This window comes from Marmota marmota, unplaced genomic scaffold (assembly GCF_001458135.2).
Source record: "Marmota marmota marmota unplaced genomic scaffold, marMar, whole genome shotgun sequence".
Classification (NCBI taxonomy): Eukaryota; Metazoa; Chordata; class Mammalia; order Rodentia; family Sciuridae; genus Marmota; species Marmota marmota.
In genome coordinates this window covers 377,915-397,658 of record NW_026000153.1, presented here as the reverse complement: position 1 = coordinate 397,658, position 19,744 = coordinate 377,915, and the positions used below count along the sequence as shown (strand labels likewise).

The following is a 19,744-nucleotide window of genomic DNA, read 5'->3' as shown; positions in this document are numbered from 1 at the left end:
GTAAAAATCATCTTAATGATTTTTGTAGTCCTGAAATATAGAATTCTATTATTTAACACTTAAGTCACTATTGCAGTCAGAATTTTAAAAATGTTATTTTAATACCTATTATCCTCACCTAATCTCAAGTTAATGTCAAAATAGAATTAGATTGAACTTGTGTTTCTCATTTATGTATAGTTATACCTTTGCAAACAGGTAGGTTGCAATAATAAAAATAATACTTACAAACTAGATACTTTGAATTTTGTCCTACTTTTGGTCCTCAGATATGTTAAGTAGTTTATTTTAATAACATTGTATTTAAATTATTTTGACTTGAAAAATCTAAGAGTATAAAATTTTAAGTAGTGAAAAAGAATTGAGGGCTGGGGTTGTGGCTCAGTTGGCAGAGTGCTTGCCTAGCACATGTGAGGCACTGGGTTTGATCCTAGGCACCACATATAAATAAAATAATTTGTGTCCATCTACTAGAAAATATATTTAATATAAATTGAAAATAAGATCGATCCCTCACCCCTCTTTCTTTGGTACTGGGGATTGAAAACAGGGGCATTTACCCATTGAGCCACATCTCTACCCTGTTTTTAGTTTGAGACAGGGTCTTGCTAACTTGCTTAGGCTCTCCCTAAATTGCTGAGGCTAGCCTTGAACTTGTGATTCTCCTGTGCCACTGGGATTAAGGTATGTGCCACCATACCTGGCAAGAACTCTTATCTCTTTTAAATCTTCTAATTATTAATATAAAATAAATATCCTGAGAATTTTAGAATATATAATCATATGAAATGTTTAAATGAAAACTCAAACTAAATACAGTTTACATATATTGAATCCAAACAAAGTGCAGTTTCATCTTGTTACAACAATTTTATTACATTTTTGGTTTATAAAACTGTTTCTATTTAATGAATGCCATAGCATTTAAATAAAGTTAAATTATTGTAACTAAGAGATTTGTGATTATAAAAGAAAGAAATCTGTGTTATTATTTTCTCAGTGGTTTAGTACTAATTTGTTATATGAGGGGGAAATAAGCAATAAAAAAAAGTACAATTCATGTTTGAAAATAATTTATTTAAATTTGGTTAGTGATATAGAAAATGTTAATGAATTTTTAATATAATAACATTTTTGAGGCATGAAACTAATTTATAACTATTAAACAAGTGTGAAAAATTATAAACATTTCAGTAAAATATTTTTAAATAAATATTTATAAATATTCAAAATATTAAGATCATCTTTCTAGATACTGCAGAAAACAGACTGTCATAAATCCTCAGATGGAATATTTATTTTGTGAATCATGACTTTATGAGAAAAGTCTTAAATTGAGGAGAAATAAAATTCCTTAGAGTTAACAAAAGCATTGGAAAACAAAGAAATGGTAATGATTTTAAAAGTTTTAAAATTATTTTAAATTAATTAAATTGGTTTTAAAATTAAAAGTCACAAAACCTACTTTTGCTCCAAAGTGCAAACTTTTAAGAAGTGGCTATTGGAATCACTTCTTTAGCTTCAATTAGAAGTTTATAATATATCATGCTTTATTTTAGAAATTATTTATACTTAAGGAAAATTAGAAAATAAAACAATTTATGGCAGTTTTATAAAAAAGACAGTTTTTTGAGAAGCTCTATTTCTTCATTCTCAGATGCTATTTGAGGAACAAATTTTCCTTTCCCAATATAGATGATAAAACATTTGGGCCAAAAATTTCCTTCTGACTGAACTGGCATTTTTGATAGAAAACTTTATATTCATGGAGAGCAAAGAAAAATATTAGGAAATGTTAGATGATTCAACAAAAAAGGACATAGTAGCTAAAGAGCTAAAATGTAATGTTGTTGGTACATTTGACACATGTGAACATTAGGCTTAAGAGAGAAAAGACTGTAGAGAATTCTGTGTTATCCAGTTTTTTAAGAGAACAAAAAATCTTATTCTATTTCCAGATATAATAAAGTTAAAAAAAAATCTGCACAGCAGCAAGACAGCTCAGAATTATTGGTCTTATGAGTCAAAAGCACTGGTTTGTAAATTACTGTGTTCTACGTTTTTACTAAGGAGGCCTTATATAATTCTTGCTATAGTTAAGGAAATTATTGTTTATTAATGAATATTGTGCCCCTTCACTTTTTTATGAGCATTTGCTGCACATTGCATACCAAGGAAGAAATTAGGCTTTATAGATAGCTTTGTAATAGGTATTGCTTATCTGTTGTTGGTCTCTCAAGTCAAAAGGATTTTTAATAATCATAAAGCATTCACCTGGGCCAGCAGTGTTTGTATGCTGCAATTCTCAAAGTGTGTGTGTATGTGTGTGTGTGTGTGTGTGTGAATGTGTGTTTTAACTTGAGACTTAATAAAGATGACAAAAGAAGTAATTGAGGGTGTTTGAATTCACCTCAATAAGGAGAATTCTATCATTTTCTATGTGCACAACAAAAGTGAAATATTTGACTGTTTTTTACTTGAGAAAACTGGAAATAGCTCCAATGAGTCTAAATAAATTATTCTGGTCCAGACTTTCTCTGTGTGCCCTAGGCTGATCTTTTCTTACCTAAAGAGCAGGATTTCTGTATCTAAGTCTTTGTTTCCATCCTTGCTCAGAGGGCAGCCCTTTAACTTCTTGATACTTACTCTTTCTGTGGCAGTTTACATTTTCTCTAATCTGCTTTGCAAATTACTGGCTGAGGTTGAACATTGCTACAATGTATCTCTTCTAACTTTGGGTATATTTTATGCTCAATATTTTGTGTTACACAGTATTATTTCTATTCATAAAAAATGCAAGTAGTTTATATTTGTGCTTGTCAATGATTGCCCATTTCACTCAGAATGAAATCCAGCCTTTATATTATGACATTTATGACCTACTACTCTGACCTTGTTTAAGACTACTTCACCCTGGTCCACTAGACTCTTTTCTTCTATCCCTTTAACATACTAAATCATTTCTCTCTTAAGTGCTTGATCTAGTTATTTGGGATATTTGAGCTAAAATTTGGATTATGAAATTGTGTCAGATTGCACTTTCCTGCAGATCATTATGTAGCCAGCATTACATCATTCAAATCTCAGCTTAAATATCCCTTTACAGAGAGTTTTTCCCAGACCACCCATCTAAAGTCTTTCTTCCTCACCATCCTGGTTATTTTCTTCATTGCACTTTCTGTCTCAATTCTCTTGTTTACTTAGTTCTTATATTGCAGCAAGGGCAAAGTCTTTGTCTGTCTTATTGGCTATTGTATCCACAGTACCTAAAACAATGTCTGACACAATCTAGATGTTCAATAAATTGTAGTTGAATGCATGGCTGTGTGAATGCATGATAAAAAATTTTATGACAGGGTAAAAGTAACTTGTTCCTTCTTATTGAAATATAGTGTAATAAAATGATAGTAAACTGGGTAAGGAGTTATTCATTTATTCCAGTGCTTAGAGTTTTTTTTCCATATGTGTATGAATTTTTCATAATTGCACCCTATTTAAATATTTTTAATATTTTTCTTTTGTTCAGTTAATATTGTCAAGCATTTCCTCAAGTTTTCTTAGTGAATTTAGTTATTTTCACGACTAAATAATATCACATTGAGTTGATATTCTGTCAGTTACTTATTCATGTCCCTAATATATTAAATAATTTGTTTCTATTTTTTACATCTACAAATAACACTGCAAGGAACAGTGTTATAGATTTAAATGTAGATATTTTTCTTCCATTGGATGGAATAAATTGTAATTATAAAATGACCGGGTTGAAGAGTATGAATTTGTTCAGGCATCTTATGCCATTTAAAATGTCTATGTAATAAGTTGTAAAGGTATGTGTATGACTTTCTTTTGGAGTTTATTCTGAAATACTTTTCATAATTATGTCAAAAGTTGTATTATACAAACATTATAAGTATAATAAAAGCTTTGGCTTATTTTATTATTTTCATAAGTAAGTTTGTAAGTGACTCATATCGTAGTCAGTCTCTTTAGACTCACAAAGATGTGTAAATTCTATAAATATGCAAAGTGTTTCTTTATTAATATTGTCATCTTTAATAAAACAGGGTAGCCATACAATAAATTATAATAGCAAAAACTGGGGTTGTTTCACAAGTGACATATGGAATAGATACTTGGGATTATAAAATTCAATATTTAAGAGAAATCCTAAATTTTTATGATCAATTTTAATGATATTTGCAATTTTTGTTTCTGTTTGTTTGCAATGCCAGTGATTAAGTCCCAGGTCTTGTGCATGGTAGGCAAAAACTCTACATTATGCTACATCCCCTTTTTAAACTTTAATTTTGATATTTATTTATTTATTTCAGTACTGGAGATTGAGTCCAGGGGTGTTGTAACACTAACGCTACATCTCCAGTCATTTTTACTTTATTTTTAAGACACAGTCTCCCTAAGTTGCTTAGGCTGACCTCAAACTTGAGATCTTCTGCCTCAGCCTCCAAATCACTGGGATTACGTGTGTGCCACTCTGCCCATCTGCTGCACTTTTTTTTTTTTTTAAAGTGAAGAAGAAATCATTTAGGGAGAAATTTTTTTAGTGCTTTTGAGAACCAATTTAGAAATGTCTATTAAAAGTATTCTTTTCCAAATACAGAGAGAATTTACACTCATAGAGTTTACATAAATAAAAGTTCTCTAAGAAATTTCTCTTTAGATCTTTTTTGAACTTTTCAAATTATTGGAAATCAAATCTAAGTATTAACATTTTATAGATATGAATTAACCCTGACTCCTTTTGTATAGATTTTTTAAGTTCTGGGAAAACCAAATTCTATTTTTTAGTATTTATCTTCTCCTAAAACATCATTTATATAATTTTTTAAATGATTAATTACTCTTATTAGTTATGTATGTTATGTTTTGGAAAGCATTAAAAACAACTATACACTTTTTAAAAGATCTTTTTGATGTTACTATGCATTTTACTAGAATTTATATTTAGAAATAGCTGCTTCACTTTTCCAAAACAAAGAGCCTTTGCTGTTTTTTGCCATCTAAAAATTCTCATTAGCATAATCTGTATATTACTTGACTGGATAAAAGGAAAAAAAATGCATTCCTAGGTTACACTTTTTGGGTCTTCTGCATGTTTTTCCACCTTGATTTACTCCAATAGTAATTTCACCTCATAACAGGAGATTCTTTCAATTCATCAAACATTCATTGAATGCCTAGTATATAGAAGCTTCTTTTCCAAATATTAGGTATGCAGTGGTGACCAGAAGAAAAGAATCTATCTAGTAAACAAGAACAATAAGTAATTATACATTAGAAAGTAATAAATACTAAGAAGCAAAATAGGTAAAGAGGGCATTTCAAATATAATATTGAAACTTTTGTGGAGTTGACCAGGGAAGCTTCACTGAAAAGTGTTCTGGGAAAAGACCTGAGGAATTAAGGAGCCACTTGGGGGATAGCACTCTCCTCCTGGAGGACAGCCAAGAGACCAGTAAGAAAGTGGAGGCTGATGGGGGATAGGGTCACAGAGTTGGATACAGGAAGAAATCACCAGATTAGTTAAGGAGCAAGATCAAGTAACAAATGTTTGTTTGTGTTACATAATTACCTTTCTTAGTGTGTAATTTTCCTGAGAATTATGTTTCTGTTATTTCTTGTTCTGTATAGAATTACATGCTTTTCTTTTTATGACTTTAATAAGCAGTTTTAGAAAATCTCCCATTATCACCATTTTTTACTGTTAGCATACATCAGTTAGTCAAAGATTTGTTCTTGTAGAAAAACATATGATCTCGTTTTTCTCTATGCCATTTAATTTCATGTTTCTAAAAAAATTATAATTATTTATAAGTATATAATTTATAACTATATAAGTATAATTTCTCCTCAGACTGAAGATCTTTACCACTATCCTGATAAATGTGATTAATAATTCAATTGCCTAGTGCTGCTTTATATAATATTTTTTCATTTTCTAGTTTTTCTTGCAAATTTTCACCATTGAAGCATATTTACATTATTAACTTTCATTCATATATATATATGATATATCCCATATATATATATATATATCCATATCCCATAACTAAAAAACAAAACAAACAAAAAACCTAACTTTGGGAGTTATGACTTTCTTTCAGTATTTATTTGGTCTAGCCCTGTGTTCAGCCAAAGTGAAATAATTTGCTGTCTACGAAATGACCAGGAATCTAAGCAAATAACTTAAACATAGTTGGGAGATGTCAGAGGATATTTAACTCAAATTGACTCTAATGAATTGAGGAGTTAGAATTTCTAGTATATTAAAATGGACATTTGAAGTCAAAATATTTCACAATTTAGCTTCCCCACTGAATAGTTGTGTAGCTTTATGTGAACTTCAGTTTCCTTTTCTGTAAATGGGAATCAAGCGGCCTACCTCAGAGGCTCACCAACATATTGTTTTGAGAATATCATGAATATCATTGAATAATCTATATGAATACTCAAAAAAAAAAACCTATTTAGTGCCATTTAGTGTTCTCTATTGTATAAGGCTGCCTGTGTGTATCTTTTAATTTTGTTACATTTTAATATTTGTAAGCTTTTTTTTTTGTCCGTATAATTTCCAACCATTTATGATTTTCTTTTGGGACTGAAGGTCCCTTTAATGGTCTTTTCTGAAATGGATTCTACAAAGTAAATGGACAAGTCTTGGCTGTTGCCCAACAGCACCATGGTGACTTTCCTCTCAGCTCCAGTGACCTCTGGTATTTACCTCAGTAAGACTTTGAAGACAGCTGTTAGCAATGGGAAATGGGTTTGGTTAGATTTTTTAGTCTCAGTAAACCTTTAGTACAGGGCATCCAGGAGCAGCTGGCCACTACTGCTTCACCCAGTCTTTAGCCTATCTAGGAACTTGAAATTTCATTTACGGATTCTTTGGTCGAAAGTGTATGAGGCCACTTAAGTTAAGGGGAACTACTCAAAGCAGCACATTGGCTCACAGGCTCAGGGCCGGTCTGGGGGTCGGGCACACTTCCAGGAATGCGTACTGCTGTGGGGCAGAGTGTGCAGGACCCCCACATCAACTTCTAAGTTTTCCCAATTTGAAAGAATCAGAACAGAGCAGTGCTTCCCAAACTTTTCTTCATATTAGTCACCTGGTAGCTTTTAAGACCCCTAATATCAGGTCCTCACACTAATGGTGAATCAGAATGTCTAGGGGTAGGAGGAGGTAGGCATCCATAGTTTTTACAGATGCCCCAGTGATACCACTATGCAGCAAACTTAGGCAATGAAACGGTGTGGCTCTAGTCTAAGTTCTTTACTTCCTGATACTGTTTCTCAGCCTTTTGCACCATTAGTGAAAAATATTTGAAAATAGAAGGTAATGTTCCTCAGGCAGATTTGTGTCTACAATTTTAATGAGTATATATCGTTTCATGTAGTCTTGTGTTGTTTTGAACTGGACTATTCTAGATCTCTTTATGTTATTTTCCCCTCCATTTGCTAGATAGTTACTTAACAGCTTTGAATAGAACTGTGACTTTGTGATTTAAGACACAGAATAAAATCACATCTACAGATATTAACTAGTTAGAGGTTTTGTTCCTTTGTTTCTATTATAATGGCTATTTTCAGAAGAAAGAACTGACAGCCAATTGTTTTGTTCAAATCAATTTTTATTTTTCTCCAGGATAGTAGTGAAGTGTAACAAGCTGGCCTGAATTTATGGAATCAGTATGAGTCTGATGAAATTGACTGCTTAATTCTCTCACAGCCAAATTCATGTTTATGGTGGGTGTGTGAGACAAAAACTATATCTGTGGCATTGCTAACCATGGTATCATAAATGAAAAATCACTTTCCCAAATGGCTTATTAAATCAGTCTCAGTATAGTCTAATAAAAAATAGAATTTTAAGGGTACAGAATAGAATTTCGAAGTGGCTTCATTCCTGATGTTAAGAGCTAGGGTTTTGCTTGTACATTCTTGAGCATTTGCCTAAGGCTTGACATAAGTTCATGTGGTCACAGTATTATCTTAAAACAATAGAAATTCTGTTTTGATTTACAAACAATTTGTTTCATATTCCATGTAAAATATTTGTGTGAAAAATGCAGAACATGAACTGATGCTCTGTGAATTTTTTTGTCATTGTAAAATTAAAGAAAATGACCCTGTTGTCTCCAGTGCTGTCAGAGTATTGTAAACTATGAAAATTTCTATGGTGTAAATATTTGGCTTAATTCATAACATTCAGTTGTCCAATTTTTGTTTTGGGTCTTTTGTTTTTCTTGTTTTGCATTTTTATTTTGTTTTGTTTTCAGCCATTATTTTGTCTTATCATCTTCAATTCTAGAGCAACCTGACAACAATAATGATACTACTGAATTGGGCATCCTTGTCATTCCTGAGATTAGTGTCACAAATGTGTCCGGAGAGAGAACCGGAAATGGGGAAAAAGGCAGAACACTAGGAGAGATTGATGCTCAGCATATGCAGGGTGTGCAGGAAACAGCCACAGATCCTAGAACTGAGAGCAAAGGCTTGCCAGAGATCAGGAGACAAAAATCTGTAAGAAAAATGATGGAGGATGGAATAAACTCACCTGGCAGAGTGCAGTTTTAGCAGAGCACTTTATAGCTGCACTCCAAGGTATCTCAAGGCAAAGGGACACTGATGCATGTTAAACAACAGCTGCACAGTCACAAAATTTTTGCATGTCATCTAATAATCAAATTGCATGACCTATGCATCACACTCTTTCAATGACTCTTAATGCTCTTTGGAATGGTAATACCTATGTTGTCTCTTGAGTAAACTGTTATGAAAGCTGAGACAGAAAATTGCTTCCAAAGTAATTTTCTGGTTGTGTTTTGGTATCTAAAATTAGTTATCCATTTTTGTATTTTTGTCATATTTGATATGAAGGACAATGTACATAGAATATTAAGAAGTTTTGAGCTTGTGATATTTATAGTCATTTTTTTAATTTGATAAAACAATCTGGAATGGAGAATTCAGCCTTCTAAAAAAAGCACTTTAAAACATTCTAATACTATTTTTTTTTAATGTTTCTTGATGTAAGAGCTTTGCTTTTATACTGTTTTGCTACTGGGGAGAATTTACCCCTACTTTTAATGTGTGGTAAATTTTCTAATTGTTTCTGATCTTTTGCATGCATAATAGGAGAACTCTCTCTAAAAACATAGTGGGTTATGGTTATGGCATGCTTTTTGTTTAATACATTCTAAATAGCTGTCATTTAATTCCAATAAACTATTTTTTGTCATTTTTATAGAATAGCTGTTTTGATTTATCCTTTGATTTTTTTTCTATAATCTGTTGCTTTGTGAAATTATGATGAAGTTTGATTGATTTCAGTATGATCAATTGATTTGGTATTAATCTTTTTAAAAGAATTGCTTGAGATACTTAATGTTAATTAATCTTTGTCATTTCTTTGTTTAGGAAATACAGAATTAACAGGTCAAGAAGAACTGATGGAGATATCTGAAGTTGACGAGGGATTTTATTCCAGGGCTGCGTCTAGTACCAGCCAGTCGGGTTTATCAAACAGTAGTCAAAATTGTAGTAACAAGACAAGTGTAGGAAAGAACCAGAGACGGTCAGGAGGAAGCAAAACTGGAGGAAAAGAAAAAGAAACTCCAGGGGAATCTTGCAAAGATCACTTTGCTCGAAAACAAACTCAGAGAGCCCAAAGTGAGAATCTTGAGCTTCTCTCTTTGAAGAGACTAACTTTAACCACCAGCCAGTCCCTGCCTAAGCCTAGTAGCCATAGTTTGGCTAAGACTGCTGCGACTGTTTTTAGTAAATCCTTTGAACAAGTCAGTGGGGTCACAGTTCCGCATAACCCACCCTCTGTCGTGGGTCTCGGGACTGGGACAGATGCCAATAGGTTTTCTGCTTGTAGTCTCCAAGATGAAAGGCTCGCTTACATTTCAGAAAGGACTGACCTTCCGCTGAAGTATCAAGCAGGTCCACAGAGACCTCCTAGTATTAGCATTACTCTGTCCACAGATTAATCTGTAATGTTTTTCTCCTATAACCAGTGCACCTAAAATACGACCTTGCTTCTTTATGAAAATGCCCAGGTCTATTCCTGATGGGAGCCCCATGTCTTAAATTCTGAAGGCTCCCTTGACTATATGAAGGAGACAATGTCTAGGTTGCAGTAAGTTGAAATACGATTTTTTTATTTCTTGATATTTGGTCTCTCCCCGCACCCCACCTTGCTGCCCATTCCTGTTTTCTTTTGATTCTGTTTTGTTTTAATCTTATTTGTTACTGTTACCCTGAGATTGTCAGTGTAACAGTAAGTTTTGGCAGGTTGTCTGATCAAGTTGGTTACATCTCATGTGAGGTTGTGAGTTGGTTTTTAATGCCTCCTATTTTCGTAACTGTGTTTGCCCTTCAGAGTCAAAGGGGGTCTCATGTAAGGGAACTGTGTCATAAAGAATGGGGCAGAGGAGCAAGTCCACGATTTGCACAGCTGGTCTTTCAGCAAGCCACGCTGACAAGCAGGCATGTGAGAAAACAAAAGGGATGAGTATGAAAAGTGCCTGATAAGAAATATTTGTCGCCAGATCATCTTGAAGATTAGAACAGTTTGTTCAAAGCACTGGAAAATGCCTGACAACTCAGTACTTTGAGATGATTATGTGATTCCAGAGATGGGTAGGGGCATTTCTCTTGGTATGTTTGGAACATTTTTATGTCAAAACTCAGATTGCTGGTAGAAAATGTTGTTTGAAGTGTTTGATCTGAACTTGGCAGGTGAAAAAATCTCTTGTCAATTTGAAGGTGTGATAGGCCATAAAGCTGATTGACCCTGCTTCTGGACTTTGGACATCCTAGTTAGTGTGGATCCCTTTAACTTATAGCACACATCACTGAAGACATCCTGGAAATCACTGTAAATCTTGCAACACAATTCTCAAGAAACCAGAATCAACGCTGTGATATTGAATTGCAAATGAAGGAAATTAGATACATTTTTTCATCTGTAAAATGACATGAAAAAAATAAAGATAGTGAAATATGAACAAAGGACATTTACATGTAAGCTAATTTTGGTTTGCTTATGGTTGTATTCTTAAATTTAAAATATGAAGAGTGAAATGTGTTTCTTGTTTGTGAACAGGCCTGTTTTCAATGTTCTTGTTATGATATAGAAACAAGAGTCAATTCAGTTGCCCCCAATCAAAAGACAAAAATAAGAACGGCAACAAAGGTAGAAGCTGAACAATTTTTTAGGTAGCAATTGGGAACTAGGTGACCTCTAGATGGACATAAAAAATTTTTGTTGTTTTCTAGTGGTGGTCAGTTCAGCTCTGGTTGAGGTTCCCTGTAAAGCAAGAACTAATTTAGAGTGAGAGAAAGGAAGAAGGGTGCAGATTAAAGGAGGTGACTGGGGAAGAGGGCCTGGGAAGCTGTCCACCTCTTGAGCTGCTTTACTTGTTGTATGCAGTGGTGTCCTTCCTCATGGTCCCTAGCTCTGGTCTCTTCTCACAAAGAGAGCATGCTAATGCTTTCCTCTTCTTCCTGCTTCTGTACAACTCAAACACATGAAAAACTCGATGTGTTGAAATGTGCTAAAGCATTTACACTCCAAATACAGCTTGACTATAACTTCTTTGCCTATCAGTTTAAACCTAATTCTTCAAAAGGCATGAATTAGTTTTTAACCATTATCCTTGAGTACAGTGTAGTTTAACACAACTGTATTTGATATTTTTACTTCCAGCAATAAAATGGAATAATATTGATTGTCATGAAGTATAGTCAAAAACTATAGGGAAACCAGACAGTGAAAGTTGACATTGTATTAATTTTAATAGTAATTCTGTGTACAATGTAAAATATTTGTAAAATGTCACTGTAAACTTACTATTGTCTTTTTGTAACTCCTTAACAAAAAAATTTCCCCTAGGCATAGTTACTAACAGTATTGAAAACATTAAGAATTAATTTTAAAGACTGGCCTTTTAAGCAATTTGAGGTGCTTAGAAAACAGAATAAGTTTGCAGAAACATTATCTGTCACAAATGCAAGATCAAATCTTGAAGTTGTAGTACTGTAAAGAAACCTCATTTGGGTTTTATTCTTGGCTTTTGCTACTCAAGTGGTTCAAAGACTAGTAAGTAGGACTGGTGTCACCTGGCATCTTGTTAAAAATGCAGAATTTCAGGTCCAGACCTAGTGAATCAAATCATCATTTTAACAGGATCCCCAAGTGACTTTTATGCACATTAGTATTTGAAAAGAGAGTATCAGAGTTCAGACAAATTAGTTGTCGAATATGTTGGATTTTCAGTGGCCTCACAACCGTAGACAAAACATACTAGATAGTAGATCATTATAATTGTCATTGTTTTTGACAACTAATTAACTTTTTAATAACATTGATGCATGACTTCTTAAGTCTTCTAATTCTAAATTCCTAATGATTCTCATTAATTTTTGTGATACAAATGTAACTTTTAGTATTTTTATTAACCACAAATGAAATCAGCTATAGATGCTTCCAAGTTCAAGTACAAAAGGGTATCCTTTTAAACAATGCACAACAAATTTGCATGTGTATATACTTTTTAAATTTTTTTTTCTGGAAGCTTACTCATTGAATGAGTGATTCTGAATTTTTGCTCCAAGTGATTTGTACCAACTGATTTTCTGCAGTGTGGAATCATGTTAATAAAATTTTTTTTTGGTAATACCTTTGATACTATTTCCAAATAAGGATATACCCTGAAAGTTTTTCTAATAATTATGAAAATTGAATAATATTAACTGTGGCAACAATTGTTATTATGCTTACTACTCTTTTTCTACTCACCTTTCAAATTTGAAAGGTGGTAGCTTTGGTAGGTTACTTTCCTATAAAGATGCTAACAGACCTCTTGTGTATCCAGAATAATAACCAAAAGGATTCCACACAGAACTGGGGTCTCACACTCAGTTCCAAGGATCTAAGCAAAACATGCAGCTCCACTGCACATTTTAAAACTCCAGAGATTCTTGACATCACTCAGTCTCTCACTCTTGAAACCCAGCTGGTGCAGTGGTCTGGCTACACTGGACCCAGCACAAGCCTCTTGGAATCCAAGCAGGAGAGAAAAAAAGTACACTTTTCAAGGGAATATCCCAGAGTACCCAGGGCAGGTGTCTTTCTTTTTCTTCCTGAAGCCACAGGAAAGCACCCTGGAGTCTTTTGTATATCACTGTGGAACTCTTTAAGACAAGTTTTGCAGACTTGTAGAGTGGAAATTCTTAGTCCTTCAATGATGACTAAAGTTTGTTTTGAAAAAGCAATATATTTCATTGCTCTTTTCAATTGTGAAGCAGCTGTTCAGCAAATATTGCTCATTTTTTTAAAAAAGTTGACTTAAGGGGAAATGTATATTTTAAACCAAAATAGATCAACATAATCCCAGTTTTAAGGGATTTTTGCCTATTTTGGAAAAATAAAACAAAAAAAGTTTAAACTGTTAAGTTATGGAGGAAAAAAAGGCACTCACCTAATTTTAAACAAGTACTTAAAATAAGGCAGTTTAATATTTGAGTCTATAGGCACAATAAATCTATATTAAAGGAAAGCACATCAAGGAAATATATACAGTGAATAATGTAATTAGAAGATATATTTTTAAAAACCCATTTAGAAAGACAAATGATTGGATGGATACTTAAATTAAACATTGTAGATAAAAATTAATGTATAATAATGTTTTCCCAATCTTTGAATGAAAACTTAAAACTCTGTAGTCCTTTAATTAGCATGAAAGTGTACTTTTAGATTTGTTTCTAGTGGAATTGTACTTAATACTTTGATTCATTCAGACTTACATTTAATATTGTTAACTTCTTCATCAGAGAGTATAAATATGTTGTCTTCTGTACTTTATAACTTGTGCATGTCTGAAGAGACTGGCAGTGAACACTTTTGTTGATGTTTTCGTGTTTTGATAGTAGAATTCTAGAGTACCTGTGTCTGAATATGAAGCTTTTACTGGAAAACCCAAGATCCTATTTCACAGATTGTTGCTTTTGTCATCAGGACCTGAGAGTATATTTTTCATCTTTACTTCAAATCATGTAGTGATACTGATCTCTTCCTAGCAAGCATAACTGTTTCTAATTGTATTCCTGGAGTTTACATTCCTAAAGAACAAACATGATTCTGGATATTTTTATGTGCTCTATACCTTTTTAAGGCTATGGAAATAAACTGGAGTTTAGTTTTTTTTTTAAGTTTTGTATGTTTGTGTAAATGTTCTCCATATGTAGTACTTTATACAGCAAGTGTTGCCTCTTGTTTTATTGAAATAAAAACTGAAAAAATATTTTTCCAGATCATTTTATTCATTAAAAAATATTATATAAATTTTCAAACATCATGGTATGGAAAAAGTAAAAGAGAAAGACTTAGGTGAGTTGAGCCATTGAGAGCTGTAGGGGTAAGCCAGAGGACAATGATATCTCATTCCTGCTTTTGTGCTTGACATGGCCTAGGGATGAGAAGTGCAGGAAGTCCATTAGTATCTATCCAAAGAAGAAGTGCTTCATGGGTCATGTGGCAATGGTTGATTATTTGTTATACCAGAAGCACAAGCAAGTTTAGGTTATTCTTTTTTGTAATTTGAATATGAGTTTACCTTTTGAATACAGAGATTATGTAGGGAATTATGCTAGGTACTTTAGACACTGATTGAGTTGGGTTGATGCCAGCTTTAGTGTATTATTTTAGGGTAAAATTTTAGAATTTCATTCTTTGGCTTTAGGAAATCTCAAAGGCATTACATGAAGTATGTACTTCACAACAAAAGCCTCTTAGAAACTTGCAAAAAATTCTGGTGTATAATTAACTGTGTATTTGGATAATTCCATTTCATATAAGGAACTAAGTACTTTAGGAAAGATTTCCTGAGCTGCTTTTAGGGGAGGACTTGTAGAGAACCAGAGCCAGAATCCAATTTCATGGACAGTGTGGTAGCCTATGATATATGACTAAATAGTTGACTCACCTAATAGAATCTGACTTGTTAACATCAACATACTTATAATTACGAAGAAACATTACAATTTTAGTTATTTGATAATTTCCCTTGCATTATTAATGTGGCAGTAGTAACAGCTAATATTTGTAACTAAGATGATTACCTCATTTCTTACTCAAAACAATCATTTTATGAGTGGAAGCCCCATTTCACAAAAGAGGAAACTGAAGCTCTCAAAAGGGTAGGTGGGGTGGCTGAGATTATAGCTCAGGGGTAGAGCACTTGCTTAGCATGTGTGAGGCACTGCATTTGATCCTTAGCACCACATAAAAATAAATTAAATGAAGGTATTTTGTCCATCTACAACTAAAAAGACGTAAATATTAAAAAAGAATGGGTAGGTGACTTGCCCAAGGACATCTCATTGATGAATGGTAAAGCCAGACTTCGAACATAGGTCTTAGAACTCTCACTTTTATATCACTTTGTAAAAGAAAATGCTAAGTAAGTGCTACCTAGTGAAATTCATTCATCTAGTCTTTTTATAGGGCTAAGTTTTAAAATAAAATAAAAGTTCCTAAAATGAAATTATGATATGTTTTGTAAAACTTGAGATAATTATTTCCATGGTAAACCGAATTCTGGTTATTCTGATACTAAAGATATGGTAAAATCAAATTTAAATATGCTTTTTAAATTTTTTTATTTTATTTTTTTAATTTTTTATTGTTCGCTGTTCAAAATATTACATAGTTCTTGATATATCATATTTCACACTTTGATTCAAGTGGGTTATGAGCTCCCATTTTTACCCCACATACAGATTGCAGAATTACATCAGTTACACATCCATTGATTTACATATTGCCATACTAGTGTCTGTTGTGTTCTGCTGCCTTTCCTATCCTCTACTATCCCCCCTCCCCTCCCCTCCCCTCCCCTCTTCTCTCTCTGCCCCCTCTACTGACATTCATTTGTCCCCCTTGTATTATTTTTCCCTTTCCCCTCACTTCCTCTTGTATGTACTTTTGTATAACTCTGAGGGTCTCCTATTTCTATGCAATTTCCCTTCTCTCTCCCTTTCCCTCCCACCTCTCATCCCTGTTTAATGTTAATCTTCTTCTCATGCTCTTCGACCCTACTCTGTTCTTAGTTACTCTCCTTATATCAAAGAAGACATTTGGCATTTGTTTTTTAGGGATTGGCTAGCTTCACTTAGCATAATCTGCTCTAATGCCTAAATATGCTTTTTTTAATCTGTTAGATTGATAAAGATGAAAAAGGCTGATACTAGTATTAGTATAAGTATGGAAGAAGTCATTACTTTGAGACAGTTAGGACTGCAAATTGGTACAAACTGAATTACTGGGCAATTCAGCAGGCAGGATCTATCAGTCTTTAAAATGTATCATATACCCTCTGACCTAGCAATCCTACTCTCCTATGTTTATTCCATTTTCCATATTCTGCATAAAATTTAGCTTAATATATAAACATAAGCATGCAAGGTAGTCATTGTGCATTGCTTGTAATAGAAAAAAGAGAGAAAGAGAGAAAAGAATAACAAAACAAAAAAACCACTCACAGCAAGGCTGGGGCTGTAGCTCAGTGGCAGAGCATTTGCTTAGCACATGCGAGGCACTGGGTTTAATCTTCAGCACCACATAAAAAAATAAATAAAGGTATTGTGCCCATCTACAACATATATCCCCCACAGCAATCTAAACATTCATTAATTGAGAAATGGATAAATCATAGTGTGTGTGTGTGTGTGTATGAATATGATACAGCCATTTAAAAAATGCAAATCTATATGTGATGATTTAGAAAAATTATATAATATGTTCTGGAAAAAGCATGCCATGGAAAATGTATTATAAAATGTTGCATATATTTTAAATATATATAAATATATGTGTATGTAGTATGACCTTACTTTCATTGTAAGTGAGTTGAATAGTTAAGGTGGGTGTGTATATATGTGTAATATACATGTGTTTACAGCTATATGGGGAGGAGAGCATTTATTTCTCAAAGGGAGGTATAAATGCAGTTTACATTTGTGAAAAACAGGTTTTTTTAATATGTAGATTCTTAGGTCTTGTGCTAATTCCCCTGAATCAGAATCACTGTGCATGAAACTTGTAAACCTATATTCCCAACAAGTTCCTCAGTTTGATACTTATGAACTCAGACTTGGTATAGTAGTTGACAGCAATGATTTGGTTATCTGATAATGGATTTTAGCTAGAAAGGACTTATCGAAAGGGTCTTGTCTTTTAAATGGGGCTTCCCTAATATAAAGCCAACTAACACTGATTAACATCAACATAGACTAGTTAGTGAAAGATGAATTGACCTGGCATAGAAACCTGGTTTTTCTGTACAAGAGTATGTACAAATTAACATGAGCAATTCTTTAAAAAAACTGTTATTGTCTAACTTCCCAAAATATTATTAGATAATTTGTTATTAAAGAAAAACCAAAGAATAAAACTCTGCTGAAAAAATACAATGTGCCACCTTGATATGTTTAGCTGTGTTTCAGATCTGGGAAGTGAGATATTTGTAGGACTCTGGGATCTGTGCACAGATGGCATCTCTGTCTAGGAAGGGAAGTTTAGGAATGGTGGTCACAGTAAGCGAGGCTCTTCAAAAGTCTTAATATATCAACATGTTTAAGAAGCAATTATTGTTTCCAACCTGTCAGAATCCCCTTATACAAACAAAAATTTAGAGCCCATTCTTGTTTTTGTTTGTTTACAATCTTCTCTTTCCTGGGCACAGATTTTCTGGAATAAGCAACTAAATTTCATGGACATAGGTGGGCTGCAGTCTAAGCCAGGATGACACTGATGGGTTCAGTTCTCTTTTTCATCTCTCCCTATTCAAAGACAGTAAGTCAAATGTATAGCATATAGTGACCCTGTAGTGACCCTTCAGAGTTGTACTGAAGATCTTGTAGATTTCTTCTGAAGCTTCTTGGCTCCTACAGCACTGGGTCACACTTCTTCTGTGCTCTAATACAAATATTGATCATATCGTATTATGATTATCTTCTTATATGTTTGTCTCCCTCACTGGACCATAACTCTGTGGGACTTTAATGTGATACCTAGTGCATGCTAGTGAATAAAGACTTGTTTTATTAAACAGACTGTGAATCTAATCCAGGAAAGTGGTGGTAGTGTATGAGAGACTGTTTTGAGAGAAGTTTGCAAAACTCTGACACTCCAATGTACATCTTCCTGGAGATGAAGCTTGTAAAATTTGACTACTTTGATTATTTTAAATGTGCCTGCATAAAAATTTTTTGAGAAGTACATTATAATACATCATATTTCTTTTTACTTAGAGAAATGGATGAAGTTTTCCTGGGCTCATCTATGACATTTACTTTTTCTTACTTTCTGCCATATTATTCCCTCCTGTGTACTCTGTGGTTCATATGAATGATGTCTAGACTCATCCAACAACAAAGTAGGCAAGACCTCACTTCAGTGCTATGAATTCTCGCTTTTATCTCACTTGCTTCCTTTTGAAGAAACTACAAGTTTATTTGATGGTTGTATTGTAGGCATACACCTACTCATGAAGGCCTACAGTACATTTACCTTAGAATTTGTAAAGTTCCTCAGTCAGCCACGGGTTTCCACTTTAGTCTTGTCCATTATTTTCTGCCAATATTTTGTTCTCTCATTTCTCTTGAAATGAGACAACCCCTCACCAAAATAACATGGTACCACTTTCTCTTCTAATTCCACAGTAGTTCAAAATCTTGTTCAAGTGTTTATTCTTTTTTTTTTTTTTTGTCCCAGGGATTGAACCCAGGGGTGATTAATCACTAAGCCACATCCCCAGCCCTTTTTTATATTTTGTTAGAGACGAGGTCTCACTGAGTTGCTTTAGGGCCTTGCTCAGTTGCTGTGTCTGGATTTGAACTTGTCATCCTCCTGCCTCAGCCTCCTGAGCTGCTGGTATTACAGCCACTGCTCCCCAGCTGAATGTTTATTCTTTCAAGTCTTTTAATTCATTTACATTAACCAAGTTAAATTTGATGAAGCAGGGACATGCCTGAAAGGAGAAAAAAAGCAAGCAACAAAAGCTATGAATTATATGTGCATTAGGAATAGTAAACTTGCCAGTTCACTGAAGAGAAAAAAATTAAGCCTGCTTATACATGCAGCAGAACTTACACTGTACACTGTTACTAGCTAGAAGTAGACTGTGGTATTACAATCCCATCAAATAATTCTTGAGGACAGCAAGGAAAATAATTATTTCCAGTGGGAATAAATCTGAGCAGTCTTTCTTGCTGCTTTTCATGGAAGGGGAGATATCACAAGAATATGCCATTTACACCCACCCAGGTGGCTGGGGACATGGAATTATTAGGATTGGAGGGTGAGTGATAAAATCTGGGTGCTAAATATATGGTTGGAGCCAGAAGTGGTGACATATGCCTATAATCCCAGAGACTCAGGAGGCTGAGGAAATAGGATTGTAAGGTCAATGCCAGACTGGACAAATTAGTGAGACCCGCTCTCGAAAATAAAAAATAAAAAGGGCCAGGGTGTAACTTAGTGTAGAGCACCCCTAGATTCACCCCCCAGTACCATTAAAAAAGAAGGAAGGAAAAATAAAAAAATTATGGATAGACTTCTTAAAATGGATTTTGATCATAACAATAATTGTTTCCCACATAAATACTAAGCAAAGGTCCTATTGTGAAGGAGGCGCTAGATAACCAGGTG

General features: G+C 33.6%; 1 protein-coding gene across 3 annotated transcripts in view; it reads left to right on the top strand.

The window, feature by feature from the left end:
* The window catches only part of Fam126a (family with sequence similarity 126 member A), a 75,929-nt gene extending 61,593 nt beyond the window's left edge, over window positions 1–14,336 (top strand). For 2 of the 3 annotated variants that reach the window (XM_015490115.2, XM_048786330.1), the window contains one exon: window positions 9,442–14,336. In XM_015490115.2, the coding sequence (XP_015345601.1) occupies window positions 9,442–10,016 (575 nt within the window). In that variant the 3' untranslated portion in view covers window positions 10,017–14,336. Of the gene's footprint in view, window positions 1–8,329; window positions 8,626–9,441 lie in introns of all 3 variants that reach the window. The other variant, XM_048786331.1, reaches the window with a different exon arrangement.
* The last annotated feature ends 5,408 nt before the right edge of the window (window positions 14,337–19,744 follow it).